Below are 12804 nucleotides of genomic sequence, written 5' to 3' on the forward strand. Positions count from 1 at the left end.
TACAGATCAGCATAATTACATTCAATGTATGGACATAATACTGCCAAATAATGAGGCTAATTCTGTATCAGTGTGAAAATGTCCAATTATATTAAAAAAATAAATTAAAAAAGAAGAAAAAGTCAACAAAAGATAAATATTTCAGGCAGATTTAACACCTTCATATTTTGCCAGTTGTCAGGAGCTCCCAAATTCGGCCTTACCTATAGGAACTCCCAAAATATGTTTCTGAAACTTTAAGGCTATAATGCATATGTACAATCTTCAATCCTAAAAGCAAAAGAAAAAATCAACTTTTAAGATAGGAACAATCTCACCTTCTCTTCAGAGGATTTCAGTTCATCCAAAGTGCAAAATCAAGCAGTGCTGTTCCTTATTGCACTGGATATTCAGAAGTTGCAACAGAACAGGTTGCACACTATTCTGTAAAGAATCAAATTAAACAGATGCATATTGTCATTTCACAGTATGAGTGGTCATTTTCTGCTGAGTTCCAGCAAATATGTGAAACCATATCTCAATTTATTTATTTGGGCCTGAGTATTATACTTGGTGCCAAAGCTATGAGCAAATGCTTAAGCAATAATAGATGTTCAGAACTGAAAAGTTCATACTTATAGAAAAAAGATATCAACTTATGAACTGTGAAAAAATACTCATAAAGTTGTCCAGTAAGACATGCTAAGAGCAGTGTAGTACTTCAGATGGTTTTAACAAAATGCATTTTAATAACTAATGCAACTTGGCAACAACAAAAACAATAAGAAAAAGAAAATTAGGTTATCTTTAATTATTAAAGCTGTTATCTCCCCAAGAACTAAAATCTATCAGGCAGATTTTACTATCAGGTAAAGTCTCTTAGGAAAGAACTTGATTTCCACTATTCCCTGACAAAAAAAAAAGGTATGAGCTATACAATCTGGACATCTATAAATCGATGGGTCTGGATGGAATGCACCCACGGGTGCTGAGGGAGCTGGCAGAGGTCATTGCTAGGCCACTCTCCATCATCTTTGGTAAATCATGGGAAACGGGAGAGGTGCCTGAGGATTGGAAGATGGCAAATGTCACACCAGTCTATAAGAAAGGCAAGAAGGAAGACCCGGGTAATTGTAGACTGGTCAGCCTTACCTCCATCCCTGGAAAGGTGATGGAACAACTTATTCTTGACTCCATCTCTAGGCATATCAAGGATGAGGGGGTTATTAAGAACAGCCAACATGGTTTTTTGAGGGGGAAGTCATGTTTGACCAACCTTACAGCCTTCTGTGAGGAAGTAACTAGGTGGAGGGATGAAGGTAGAGCGGTAGATGTTGTTTTTCTTGATTTCAGTAAGGCATTTGATACTGTCTCCCACAGCATTCTCATAGATAAGCTAAGAAAGTGTGGGCTTGATGATCAGGTAGTGAGGTGGATCAAGAACTGGTTGAAAGGAAGAGGGCAGAGAGTTATGGTCAATGGGGCAGAATCTAGCTGGAGGTCTGTGACTAGTGGAGTCCCTCAGGGGTCGGTGCTGGGACCAGTGCTGTTTAATATTTTCATCAACGACCTGGATGAGGGAACTGAGTGTACCCTCAGCAAGTTCACTGATGACACTAAATTGGGAGGAGTGCCTGACACACCAGAAGGCTGTGTTGCCATTCAGCGAGACCTGGACAGGCTGGAGAGTTGGGGTGGGGAGAAACTTGATGAAATGCAACAAGGGCAAGTGTAGAGTCTTGCATCTGGGGAAGAACAACCCCATGTACCAGTACAGGTTGGGAGTTGACCTGCTGGAAAATAGTGAAGGGGAAAGGGACCAGGGGGTCCTGGTGGATAGGAGGATGACCATGAGCCAGCAATGTGCCCTTGTGGCCAAGAAGGCAAATGGCATCCTAGGATGCATTAGAAAGGGTATGGTTAGTAGGGCAAGAGAGGTTCTCCTCCCCCTCTACTCTGCCTTGGTGAGGCCGCATCTGGAATATTGCGTCCAGTTCTGGGCCCCTCAGTTCAAGAAGGACAGGGAATTGCTTGAAAGAGTCCAGTACAGAGCCACAAAGATGATTAAAGGAGTGGAACACCTCCCTTATGAGGAGAGGCTGAGGGAGCTGGATCTCTTTAGATTGGAGAAGAGGAGACTGAGGGGTGACCTCATCAGTGTTTACAAATATGTAAAGGGTGGGTGTCAGGATGATGGAGCTAGGCTTTTTTCAGTGATATCCAGTGATAGGACAAGGGGCAATGGGTGTAAACTGGAGCATAGGAGGTTCCACGTTAACATCAGGAAGAACTTATTTACTGTAAGAGTGACAGAGCACTGGAACAGGTTGCCCGGGGGGGTTGTGGAGTCCCCTACATTGGAGAGGCCCGCCTGGACAATTTCCTGCATGATGTACTCTAGGTTATCCTGCTCTTGCAGGGGGGTTGGACTAGATGATCTTTTGAGGTCCCTTCCAACCCTTGGGATTCTGTGATTCTTTGGATTCTATGAGACAATAATAGGTTACAATGCAAACGACACTTTTGAAAGAAGTTCATTTAACAATTACTACTAAATAGTTTAGATTGATAATCAGTAGAATGCATAAAATAATCTGGATACAGATTCTGAATACAATAGCAATGCAATAGTATTGAAGTATGCAGCTGGCCAAGTAGTCTGTGATTTTCAGTTGGTGTTATCAAGTAAGGATTATAAAACTTATTTTTACTGGTCATACAAACCACTGCTTTTGCAAAGACAGAAGTGTGAATCTCCAGATTTCATACAGAAGCATGCAATGCACAATGAAACAAATAATAACGTAGGACTTGGCATCAAAGATTCTGTCATGTCTTTCAGAGCTACCTCTATGTTGAGTGTCCTCTTCATGCCTAGCAGGTTTGGGGAGAGCTGATCTTTTACTACGCTGTGTGATTTGTGAGAGTTCAGTACACTGGACAGGCCTTACTGACCCTGAGCATCCTCTGCTTGGTGCCCCTTTGCGCAGGAGCCCCACTTCAACTCAGTACAAAGATACTGAGGAATGCTGTAGGAGTGCTGGTCTCCAGCCCTTTACCTGCACTATCAGGAGCTTGGCTTCTAAAAAGACCCTTCTGCTCTGTGCTGTGGGGAGCTTGGCTCATGGACAGGCTGCGAGTCAATCATATCTCTGGATTATATTCCTTGATTCAGCAGTTGTTTGCAGAGAGTAGATGCTTTTTCCTAAAATCTCTCCTGTTTCCCACTTGTGAAATGTATACTTAGAATGTAGTATGTTATACGGGTTACCAGGTATGGCTTTACTTTCCACATTTTTTCTGGTAATAACTGTTTTTTAAAGATTGCTAGTTACGGTCACCTCAGATGCATTTTTGCAGGTTGGGATCTCCCAGAAAACTTTGTACTCGGTTTATGTGTGGATGTGGATTCATGAGCTCACATATAATGCAACGAGAAGTTTAAGAGAACAATACCACAAAAAGACCTTACTGGTTATTTATTGTCAGGAGAATATTACCAAAATGGGAATATTATTTGTTATGCACTGCGAAACAGGGAAGGGAAAAAAAAAAACAACCAAACAACACACAACAAAAAAGCCATTAGCTTGTAAGAACCTTGCAGCAGTCTCCACCAAGTATCTTTTAGTGGAACTTTACAAATTGTGCTTTGCCAGTTTCTGTGAGCCTGGGGACACCAGTGAAATCCCCACACAGGTGCACAAGCTTGCAAGAAATTTGTAACTCAGTGAACTTGTCTTTCAAGACAGAACAGTCTACTTAACCCTTGTTTTGACAATAGCGTGCACATAACCTGTATTTGACAATTACATGTTTACAAGGACAGTTAGATAAGTACATGGAATGCTTGAGATGTCAGGACCTTCAGACTGTGTTACACTTCCCTTTGTGATCTCTCCATGCTGTAGTCCTCATGAACTCATAGGCAGGTAGGGAATTTCCCATGGAATAGGAGTATTATCCTTCTTTTCCAATGTGTAACCTTTCTTCAGCCATGTGTTTCCTCTTGTCATGTGTGGTATGGGGCTTGGTGCTAGAGTACATTTGCTCAGGGCTTAGTGTAAGAGAGAAATCAGACTCAGAAAGGTTCATGGAGAGTTACAGAGATTTGCTGAAGATTGGCCTTGCGATCTGCAAGAAAAATTACCATTCCTGTGACTTGTAAGCTGTTTCAGAGCCTTGGATTGTCAAGGTGGTTACTGCTGCTGTTCTGAAGTGGTTTGGAGTGTGTAACCTGGAAGATGCTCACAATCCACAGCATCAATTCCTCCGTCATCTGTCACAGTCCATACAACAAGAAGAGAAGTAAGCCAGTCTGCTGTCCCAGCTCTAAACATTCAACATGGACCTTCTCTTCTTACAGAAGTTCAATCAAGAACTTAATTTGTTGTCTGATCTTGGAACATCTGAAACTGAAACTTAAACTGATGATTTTGCTATTTTCTTTCAAAGCCTTTATTTCATTTAGAATATCTAAGGATTATTTGAAGTCAAAGCTGAAGCTAAGCCTATGCAGTACATTCTTAGAACTATTGACTCTTTAACTGGTTAAAAGGTCTAAAAGAGAAGCCACATCAATATGTATTCTGTCTTTTGCTTCAAGTTAGACAGGAGAGACTGGAACTGTGGTGTGCTCCAGTTTACTGATTTTTGTGTGGTTTTTTTTTTGTTTGTTTGTTTGGGATTTTTGTGTGGGGCTGTTTGTTTCCCATGAAAAATAAACATCACCTATCTTACACCTCCTAACTTATTTACCATTGAAGAATATAAGAGGAATGAAACCCAAGGTTAAGTGACTAAAATGATATGGATAAAAGCTTAGGTAAACAGAGAACTTACCTAGAGAACCGTAATTGTGCAAAACCTTAATTAAACTCTTTTGTTAAAGTATTTCATTGTCCCTTATGAAATCCTGATTCTGTGCTTAATTCTTAATATTTTAGCATTTTAATCGTCGAACAATACCTGAAAAACTTAGACTCTATGAAGTCATGCAGAATCAATAGAGTCTGAATTTACTTAAGAATTATAATGGCTGTGCTCCTAAATCTCTGTTAGATTTACAGCAGAAACAAAGTTAAAAATAGAAAAAAAAAATTAAAATCATCAGTGTTTCTATTGGTAGACGACTGAATAAAATCACTGTGCCATTTTTATTCTTTCTTTCTCAGGAAAAGTTGTATAGAAGGTTGAATTTGAGATAGCAAATAACAGGCTGACCCGATTCTCAAGCAGTATTAGAGATTCAGAAAAACTGTAGTGTCCGTGCTGGTAAAGGTATTATACATGGGCTATGGGACAGCTTGAATTTTGAAGGTCCAGTCTGTCAGGAGTGGGTCAGGATGATGTGAGTGTGAAGGATCAGCTACAGAAAGCATTTATTTAAAGTGAGTTATCAGTTTAAATAAGAATAATGGGTTTTTTTCTGCTGTGTGTTATGAAGAACTTGAAATTTGGATGATTTGCCCTGACTTTGTGCTCTTGGGGAAAAAAAAAATCAAACATGAAATAAAAAAGTCTGTATTTTTTTTGTTTGGTTTGTTTGTTTGTTTTTTTCCCTAATTCTCAAATAAATAAAATTCCACTTTCTTTTCTGTCAAGAAGACATGCACAAATTAATCAAAATAAACAATCAAAATAAACAAGTAATTTTATCTCAGGGTTGGGATACAGACTCTTTACTGATACTAGATTTGGCATGCATTAGAAAACTAAGTTTAGAAATCACTGTTAACAGCAAGAAATCCAAGGACATTTATTATATTGATCCCAGCATCAAAGGAGTCTATTGCTGCCTTGTCACATTTCTACTACCATGTTTCAAAGTATCTTTCCTGCATGAAAATGGAGCTGTCATCTTAGATCATTACAGTCATGTATCAAATTGCCTGGATTTATGAACTACCAGAAACCTTTGGACCCTGCAATAGCTTCCTATTTCTGAGGCAGGAATGATCATTTTACAATAATTTAATTATCTGATTTACTGTTTAAGTGTACTTCAGTGCCTTACTATTAAAAATTATAACAATATTTTTATACCCCACATAAAGGGCATTTGTAGACAGATCTGTGTTTAATTTTTTTCTGGATGTGACAAAATGCAGGTTTAATGGCTTCTGTAGCTCTTCAGGAGCATTTTGACAGTCATGTACAGCTAGTCAGGTGATGATTTAAGATGCTCCCTCCTCTCAACCACTCAAAACATATAAATCTGTTTATAGGAGTGCTTTAAGGAAAAATACAAACAAGATTGGGGAATGTTTTTTTGTTTTTTTTTTTTTTTTTTTACATGGCTTGGCTGCTATGAAACTCCAAAACAAAATTCTGCCCAATTCCTTCAAGTTACCTAGCAGAAACAGGGTAAAATAAATAACTCTTCAGATTAACTGCTATTTGTGCCTCTTCATTGGCACAGATTCTGTGGAGAATCGGTGGTCCCATATTCGAAGTCTACATTTGAGTTTATCTTCTATGGAATCTGTATGGAGTCTGGCTTGTGGGTCCTTTGTCTATTTCTGTATTAGCAAGTAGCATAGACTAAGAGGAGCTGATATATAGATTGAAACAGCTCGTACTGAAACACTGCTGGCAACACTGTTCATATTCAGAGATATTCTTAGTTCAAAGTTGTTCCAGTGTAATTTAGAAGTGTATCTATCTTTCAGTTTAGTTTCATCCAGAAAGAATCACTTCATGTGCTCCAAACCCATACCCCAGTATAAAACAAAACACAATCTGGAGTTTTATTTCACAAACACACTGAGCTCTGAAGTGTGAAATGTTAATGTTGAAAAACTTTCTGTCACTTTGACCATGTAGAAAGTCGTACAATCTTTGTGTGTCTAAACTGTCTAGTAATCTCTCACCTGTTGAACAGTTCATTCCCATCCTAAAGCTGGAGTTCTTAGTCAAAAACTGTCGGAGTTCTTAATCTAGTACAAATCTTTGATTGTGATGTAATTCTTCCAAACTGGCACTGCCTAGAGAAAGAAGAAAATAGGTTTCTTCATTTCCTTATTTTTATTAGGAAAAAAAATCTTTTTCAGATGATCATACACAAGTTTATGCTGCACACAGTCATTCTTGTACCTGTCATGCTGTGTGTAATAGGTAATAGATACTTTTTTGGAGGTTGTCTTTTTTCCATCTAAAATGTATTTTATATCAATTTAATTGATTACATTTACAAGTCACACCTCACTATATTCAAGACAATGTGACTTTAAGTCTTTTCTAAACTCTGAGTTTATAATGATTATAATAGAATAGAATCTGATGTATTCTTTTCTTACTTTATCTATCAATTTTAATACGTCACATCTTCAGATCCTATACATGAATTTAAGGGGAATTGTGATAGTCTCCTCCATTTCTTTCCCTAAAGCTCTCAAGAGTGCATTGCAGGTATGATAGCAAAGTTATAAGGGATTTTTATGATTCCCAAGCTTTTTGCTTACTCCATGAAGTTTGATGGTGAGTGATGAAGGCAGTGATTGAGGTGTCTGAATATATAAGAAAAAAACCCCAAGCTCCACAGTTCTTGTGCTGCCATAGACACTTCATAAGTAACACAGTATAGAACCTTCAAAAGGAGACAAAAAGTAGGTTGAAGGTAGATTATGAAAATAAATATTAAAAAATAATCAGAATAAAGAGGTAAACAGAGTTGAGAATGCAATACAGAACATATCCTACCAAGACAGTTGTAATAAAGATGTTTGAAATCAAACAAACACAGATTTATAGTTTTTTTAACAGTAGTGATGCTGGACTAGAGTCAGGCATATGAAACAAAAAATACAAAGGTACAGCAGACACTACAGGAAAGCTGTGATTATAAATTCCATTGAATATATGGTTAATACATGTTAGCCCTCAAGAAATGCATTGGTTCTATCTACAGTACTGAGAATTTCCTTCTTATATCATTATTTTTAACCTTGCTTCCCCAAGGTTTTTCTTATTTGATGATTTGTATTCTGACAATTTGATTTATTAAAAAAAAAAGAAAAAAGAATCCATCTCCTTTTCTTGAGGCAAATATATGACATCAAGTAAGTAAAACCAAATTGTTTATAACAAATTCATTCTTAAAGATAGAGGTTACGTGTCTAATATGAATTAGTCATATGTATTTTCTCTCAATACGAAAGATTGATGTATCAGGGTGATGTTTCCTTCTTATCCATCACATGAGACTATGAAGTGTCTAAGATAAAAATAGATGTTTCTCCCTTGTGATATTGACTGTAGAGGGAATCTGGGAAACAGGCCTGTTAATAAGACAACTAACTTTCACATGACCAAAATTCATATAAATTAATTCCACTCCTGGTTAAGCAAGTTGAATTTAGACACATGCTTACAAAGAAACACATACAGTTTCCAGAAATACTGTAAAGGAATAATTTATGCTTTAATCTCACTGTAATCTTGGAAAACTGTTTTGATACCTTCTCCTAATGTATACCTGTCTAGGAGACAAAAATGAAGATTAGATTTTTCTTTTTAGGAATTCTACAATGCTTACTTATTTCCCCAACAAAATATGGGTACAGCTAAGAGAAACAAACAAACCTCTACCCTTATTTATGCATATAAGCTTCTACTGCCATTTAAAATGGCAATCAAATTAAAATGACAACTGAAATTTTGTACCTAACTCTGTTAAGTTGCATTTGTTGAAATGCTCTGTTGAGGTATGTGTATATTTTGAAATGGAGGTGCGATAAACATAATTGATTGGAGTACTTGCTCTCAACAGCAACAAGATATTGGAGATTTTTATCTAAATATAAATTAAAAATTTAGAGATGTGTAAAAAGCTTGCCTATCTTGACTTGTCCAGTACGCATACCTATACAAGGGTTTTAACTGTATTTGCCCAATCACAATCCCAAACACCATGGGACAAACATAACTCTGTAGCTCTACAGTGTGTTTGCACTAACAAATCATCAAGGTTTTATTAATCCACTGGTGATATTGAAGATAATGCCATACAACTATGTGAATAAATAAATTATGTATCATGTAGCAGCAATATTATGGATTTTTTTTCTCTTTCTTAAAAACAGGGGACATAAAAGCAAAGTTTCCCCTACATTTTAGAGAAATCAAAAAGTAATTATGTGTTTATGAGAAAGTAAAATTGAAATATTTCATACATCCTGGTGCAGTCAGTGGCATTCTGGGTTCTTTCCCTTTGTTATATTTTATTCACTGAGACTACATTAATTTACTTTTTATCAGCCTATTGAGAATTTCTGTATGACATTAATGTTGATTCTAAAATAATAGCTCACCTTGACTGTCAGACTGTTTCATAAATCCTTCAGTTAGAATGGATATTCTTAACAGAGCCTTCCAAATTGACGAACAGTCTCTGAAAAAATGTACATTAGACTTTCAGAGATTGAGTACTTGCAAGTCTAAACCACAAACCTATTAGGGATGTATCTACTTCTGCTGTAGGCACAGAGAACCTGTCTTTTGCATTCTAGTGATACAATGCCAAAATTAATCTTAAAGCAGACTTTTAATTTATAAACGTTGTCTGTCTATTTAATATTTTCATATTTACTGAAATTTCATTCCTGTGTGATCTGGCTCCAGTATCTGATACTTTTGCGTGCAACATTTGCAAGATCTGCCAGTATAGTGCAGTGAAATTTAGCAATTCCACATTTTAGTAATATTTTTGTTTCTAAATTAAAAACTAGCAGCTTACTTAAAGATATAAGCAGGAGTGTTGATTCTTGTTTCTAAAGCAGAAAATTTAAGATCTTCAATACTCATATTAAAAAAAATCTTTATCATGCAGTAGTTAATATTTTAAAGAAAGATTTATTTAATCTTTGAGGAATAAGGATGAAAAATTTCCCTATCTTCTGGTCATCGCTGATTTTTTGTGGGTTGTTTTTTTTTTTTTGTTGCTCATATGCTTGTTTTTCCTCTACTCAGGACTTCTTGTGTTGAAAAACAACCCCATAAAAAGCCTCATAACTTCATAGATTTCATTTCTTTTTTTTTATCTTTTTTTTTTTTTTAGTAAGTATGTCTTGGAAAGCAAGATACTTGTGGTTTTTTTCTAGGGAAATAACTTATGTGAATCAAGATTTGTTCTTCAAAACCATCATGAATTTTTCAGACTAATACATTGGTATCTGCTGGTATTAGGTCCCCAGAAAGAGGACAGCTGAATTGAATCTTAGTACAGCCACTTCATGTTTGTTATACAGGTTGCTGAGCTCAATGGGACTAGTTCTTCAGACAACTCTGACGTTTGTTGTTTATTTGTAATATATATAACATGTTGCTGATTACTTAAATATCAATGTGTTTACTTTCCACATAAGCTTACATATTGTGGTAATATTAAAGAGTATGTTCATCATATTACGTTAAATCTGGGGAAAATATCTGTAATTCTCCCATACTTCTTTCATAGTCATTATGATTGTGTGTGTGGGTCTTAGCAATAATCTGCACTTATGCATTATGTGTAGCTGTGCTTTCTGTCAGGTTAAGTCCATATGTGTTTTTTGTGTGTAGGTGATTTCTTTAATATTATTGCAAAAGCCTAGCATAGTAAATGTATTGTGCAAGGGTATAATCCATTATTTCCATTATTCCTATCAAAAATTCCTCTAAGGTAAAAATGCTGAGTGTCTAGGGTACTAGGAAATCTACTCTTATTTTTACATATTGCAATGCTCTACTGACTGCACTCCAAAAAAAAACATTAAATGCATACTTCCAATAATTAAAGCAGGTGGCAAAAATTAATGGTATAAATAGTATAAATTAATAGTATAAATGCAGCAGATTGTTGGATGACTTCTCAAAATTTTAGAATTAAGTAGGAAAAATGTAATGGAGCAAAAACGGATTGAAAAGCTGACTTTAAAATTTATTTTTTTTTTAATTCTCTGCTAGGTTCTGTAGCTACTGCCTGCCGTGATCCTGGTGTTCCCATGAATGGAACTAGAAATGGGGATGGGAGAGAACCTGGAGACACTGTCATTTTTCAGTGTGACCCTGGCTATGAACTGCAAGGAGATGAGAGAATAACCTGCATTCAGGTAGAAAATCGGTACTTCTGGCAGCCCAATCCACCAGTCTGTATAGGTATGCAGAAAAAAAATCAAATAATGCTTACCTAAATTTCAAAATTCTGGTGTAATGAATCAGTGCTCTAGGAGCTTTGAAGAACAAATGCACAGGAGTGTTGCACATCTGATGAATTATTCTGTATGAAGCTTCAGTGGACATTAGCAAAACCTTCACTTTGTAATTGTTAATATAATAGTGCTTATCATGTCCCTTTGAAGGCCATATCATTTATAATTTGGTGATCTGTGACAGAGAAAGTAAAAAAGTCAGTGTCAGAGACTACTGTCGCAGGTAGTCTGGTCTAGATGTGATGCTTAGAGACATGGTTTAGTGGTGGACTTGGCAGTGTAAGGTTAGCAATTGGACCTCATGATCTTAAAGGTCTTTTCCAACTTAAATGATTCTTTAATTCTTGAAGTGAATAAGATAACTTGATCTTACAGAATCTCTGTTACAGAAGGCCTAAGCAATCAGTTACATTCCCTGGTACTGCAGATAATCACTTTGTAGGCTTCAATTGCAAAAATAAGTCTCTATGAACCATATCTAGAATCTTTTTAATAAAATTTAAGTTCTTTCAGAAAACGACTCTTAATTAAAGGATGCTGAAGTACAAGACTTCATGTGGATAATGGTAATTTTACTGGTTTTATTAAGTATTTCCATTTCTGGACCACAAACACACAACATTATGAACCTCAAAATCACACAGAGAAATACATTTGTTAAATTCTGTGTGTGCTTAAAAATATTTTATTTACCTCTGAGGTTGAAAACTGCAATTATTATAATGTTTCTGTTGAATTTTTATTTATATTGTATCAGTCTTGATCCTAATTATCAAACAATGCTGTCTGGTGAAAATGCAGATACTTGCATTATCGGTGTAAGTAGATCAAATTTCATAACCCATTTTAGAATGCCTTTAAGAAGAAAGTGGAAAGCTTATCCAGTTAAGTTTTTTATGTCTGCAGCTAGAGCATTTTTCAAGTTCATGGTATTTTCAGAAAAGACTTGACATAATGTTATACAAGCAAATAAAAGGACAGTGTTCAAAAACCAAGTTTTTCACTTAGGAGTATTAGTATTTGTCTAAGGAGAAATGTGAATACATATTTTGTTTCTATTAAAGTTTTGTAAATACTTCACTTGTTTCTTGTTTAACTTTTGGAGGACATTAAATGTCAGTGAACAGATTGCTGATACTTGCTTCTTTTTCTTTCACCTTCTCTCTTCAATTCTAATTTATTTTCATTCACAGCTCCCTGTGGAGGAAACCTGACTGGCTCATCAGGTTTTATACTTTCACCAAACTTCCCTCATCCTTATCCTCACAGCAGAGATTGTGACTGGACTATCACTGTTAATAATGATTATGTTATATCATTAGCATTTATCAGGTAAATTACTACTTGCTCATGTTTGTAACTTTATACAGGGAGTTGTTCAATTTAACTACTTTGTTGGTGATTGTAGAATGCTGAAATCTAAGCAAATTTTTCCTGTGCAGAACTGAAAGACATATCATGAGCCTAAAATACTTAACAGTATTCTGCTCTTTACATTGTACATTTAGGTATATCTTCCATCTTAGAATGAAAGTATTTTCATAGTATAATATAGTATGTGAACAGTTCATAGGTCCCAAATGTAGCCAAGTTGTTCTTCAAATCTAGACAGTCACTATGATTCTTGACAGAAGCT

At 35.9% G+C, this 12804-nt stretch overlaps 1 protein-coding gene across 3 annotated transcripts in view; it reads left to right on the top strand.

The window, feature by feature from the left end:
* CSMD3 (CUB and Sushi multiple domains 3) overlaps window positions 1-12804 on the top strand; it is a 604683-nt gene that overhangs the window by 415723 nt on the left and 176156 nt on the right. For all 3 annotated transcript variants that reach the window (XM_005150930.4, XM_005150931.4, XM_031050517.2), the window contains 2 exons: window positions 10924-11115; window positions 12362-12500. In XM_005150930.4, the coding sequence (XP_005150987.2) occupies window positions 10924-11115; window positions 12362-12500 (331 nt within the window). The remainder of the gene's footprint in view (window positions 1-10923; window positions 11116-12361; window positions 12501-12804) is intronic.

This window comes from Melopsittacus undulatus, chromosome 1, assembly GCF_012275295.1.
Source record: "Melopsittacus undulatus isolate bMelUnd1 chromosome 1, bMelUnd1.mat.Z, whole genome shotgun sequence".
Classification (NCBI taxonomy): domain Eukaryota; kingdom Metazoa; phylum Chordata; class Aves; order Psittaciformes; family Psittaculidae; genus Melopsittacus; species Melopsittacus undulatus.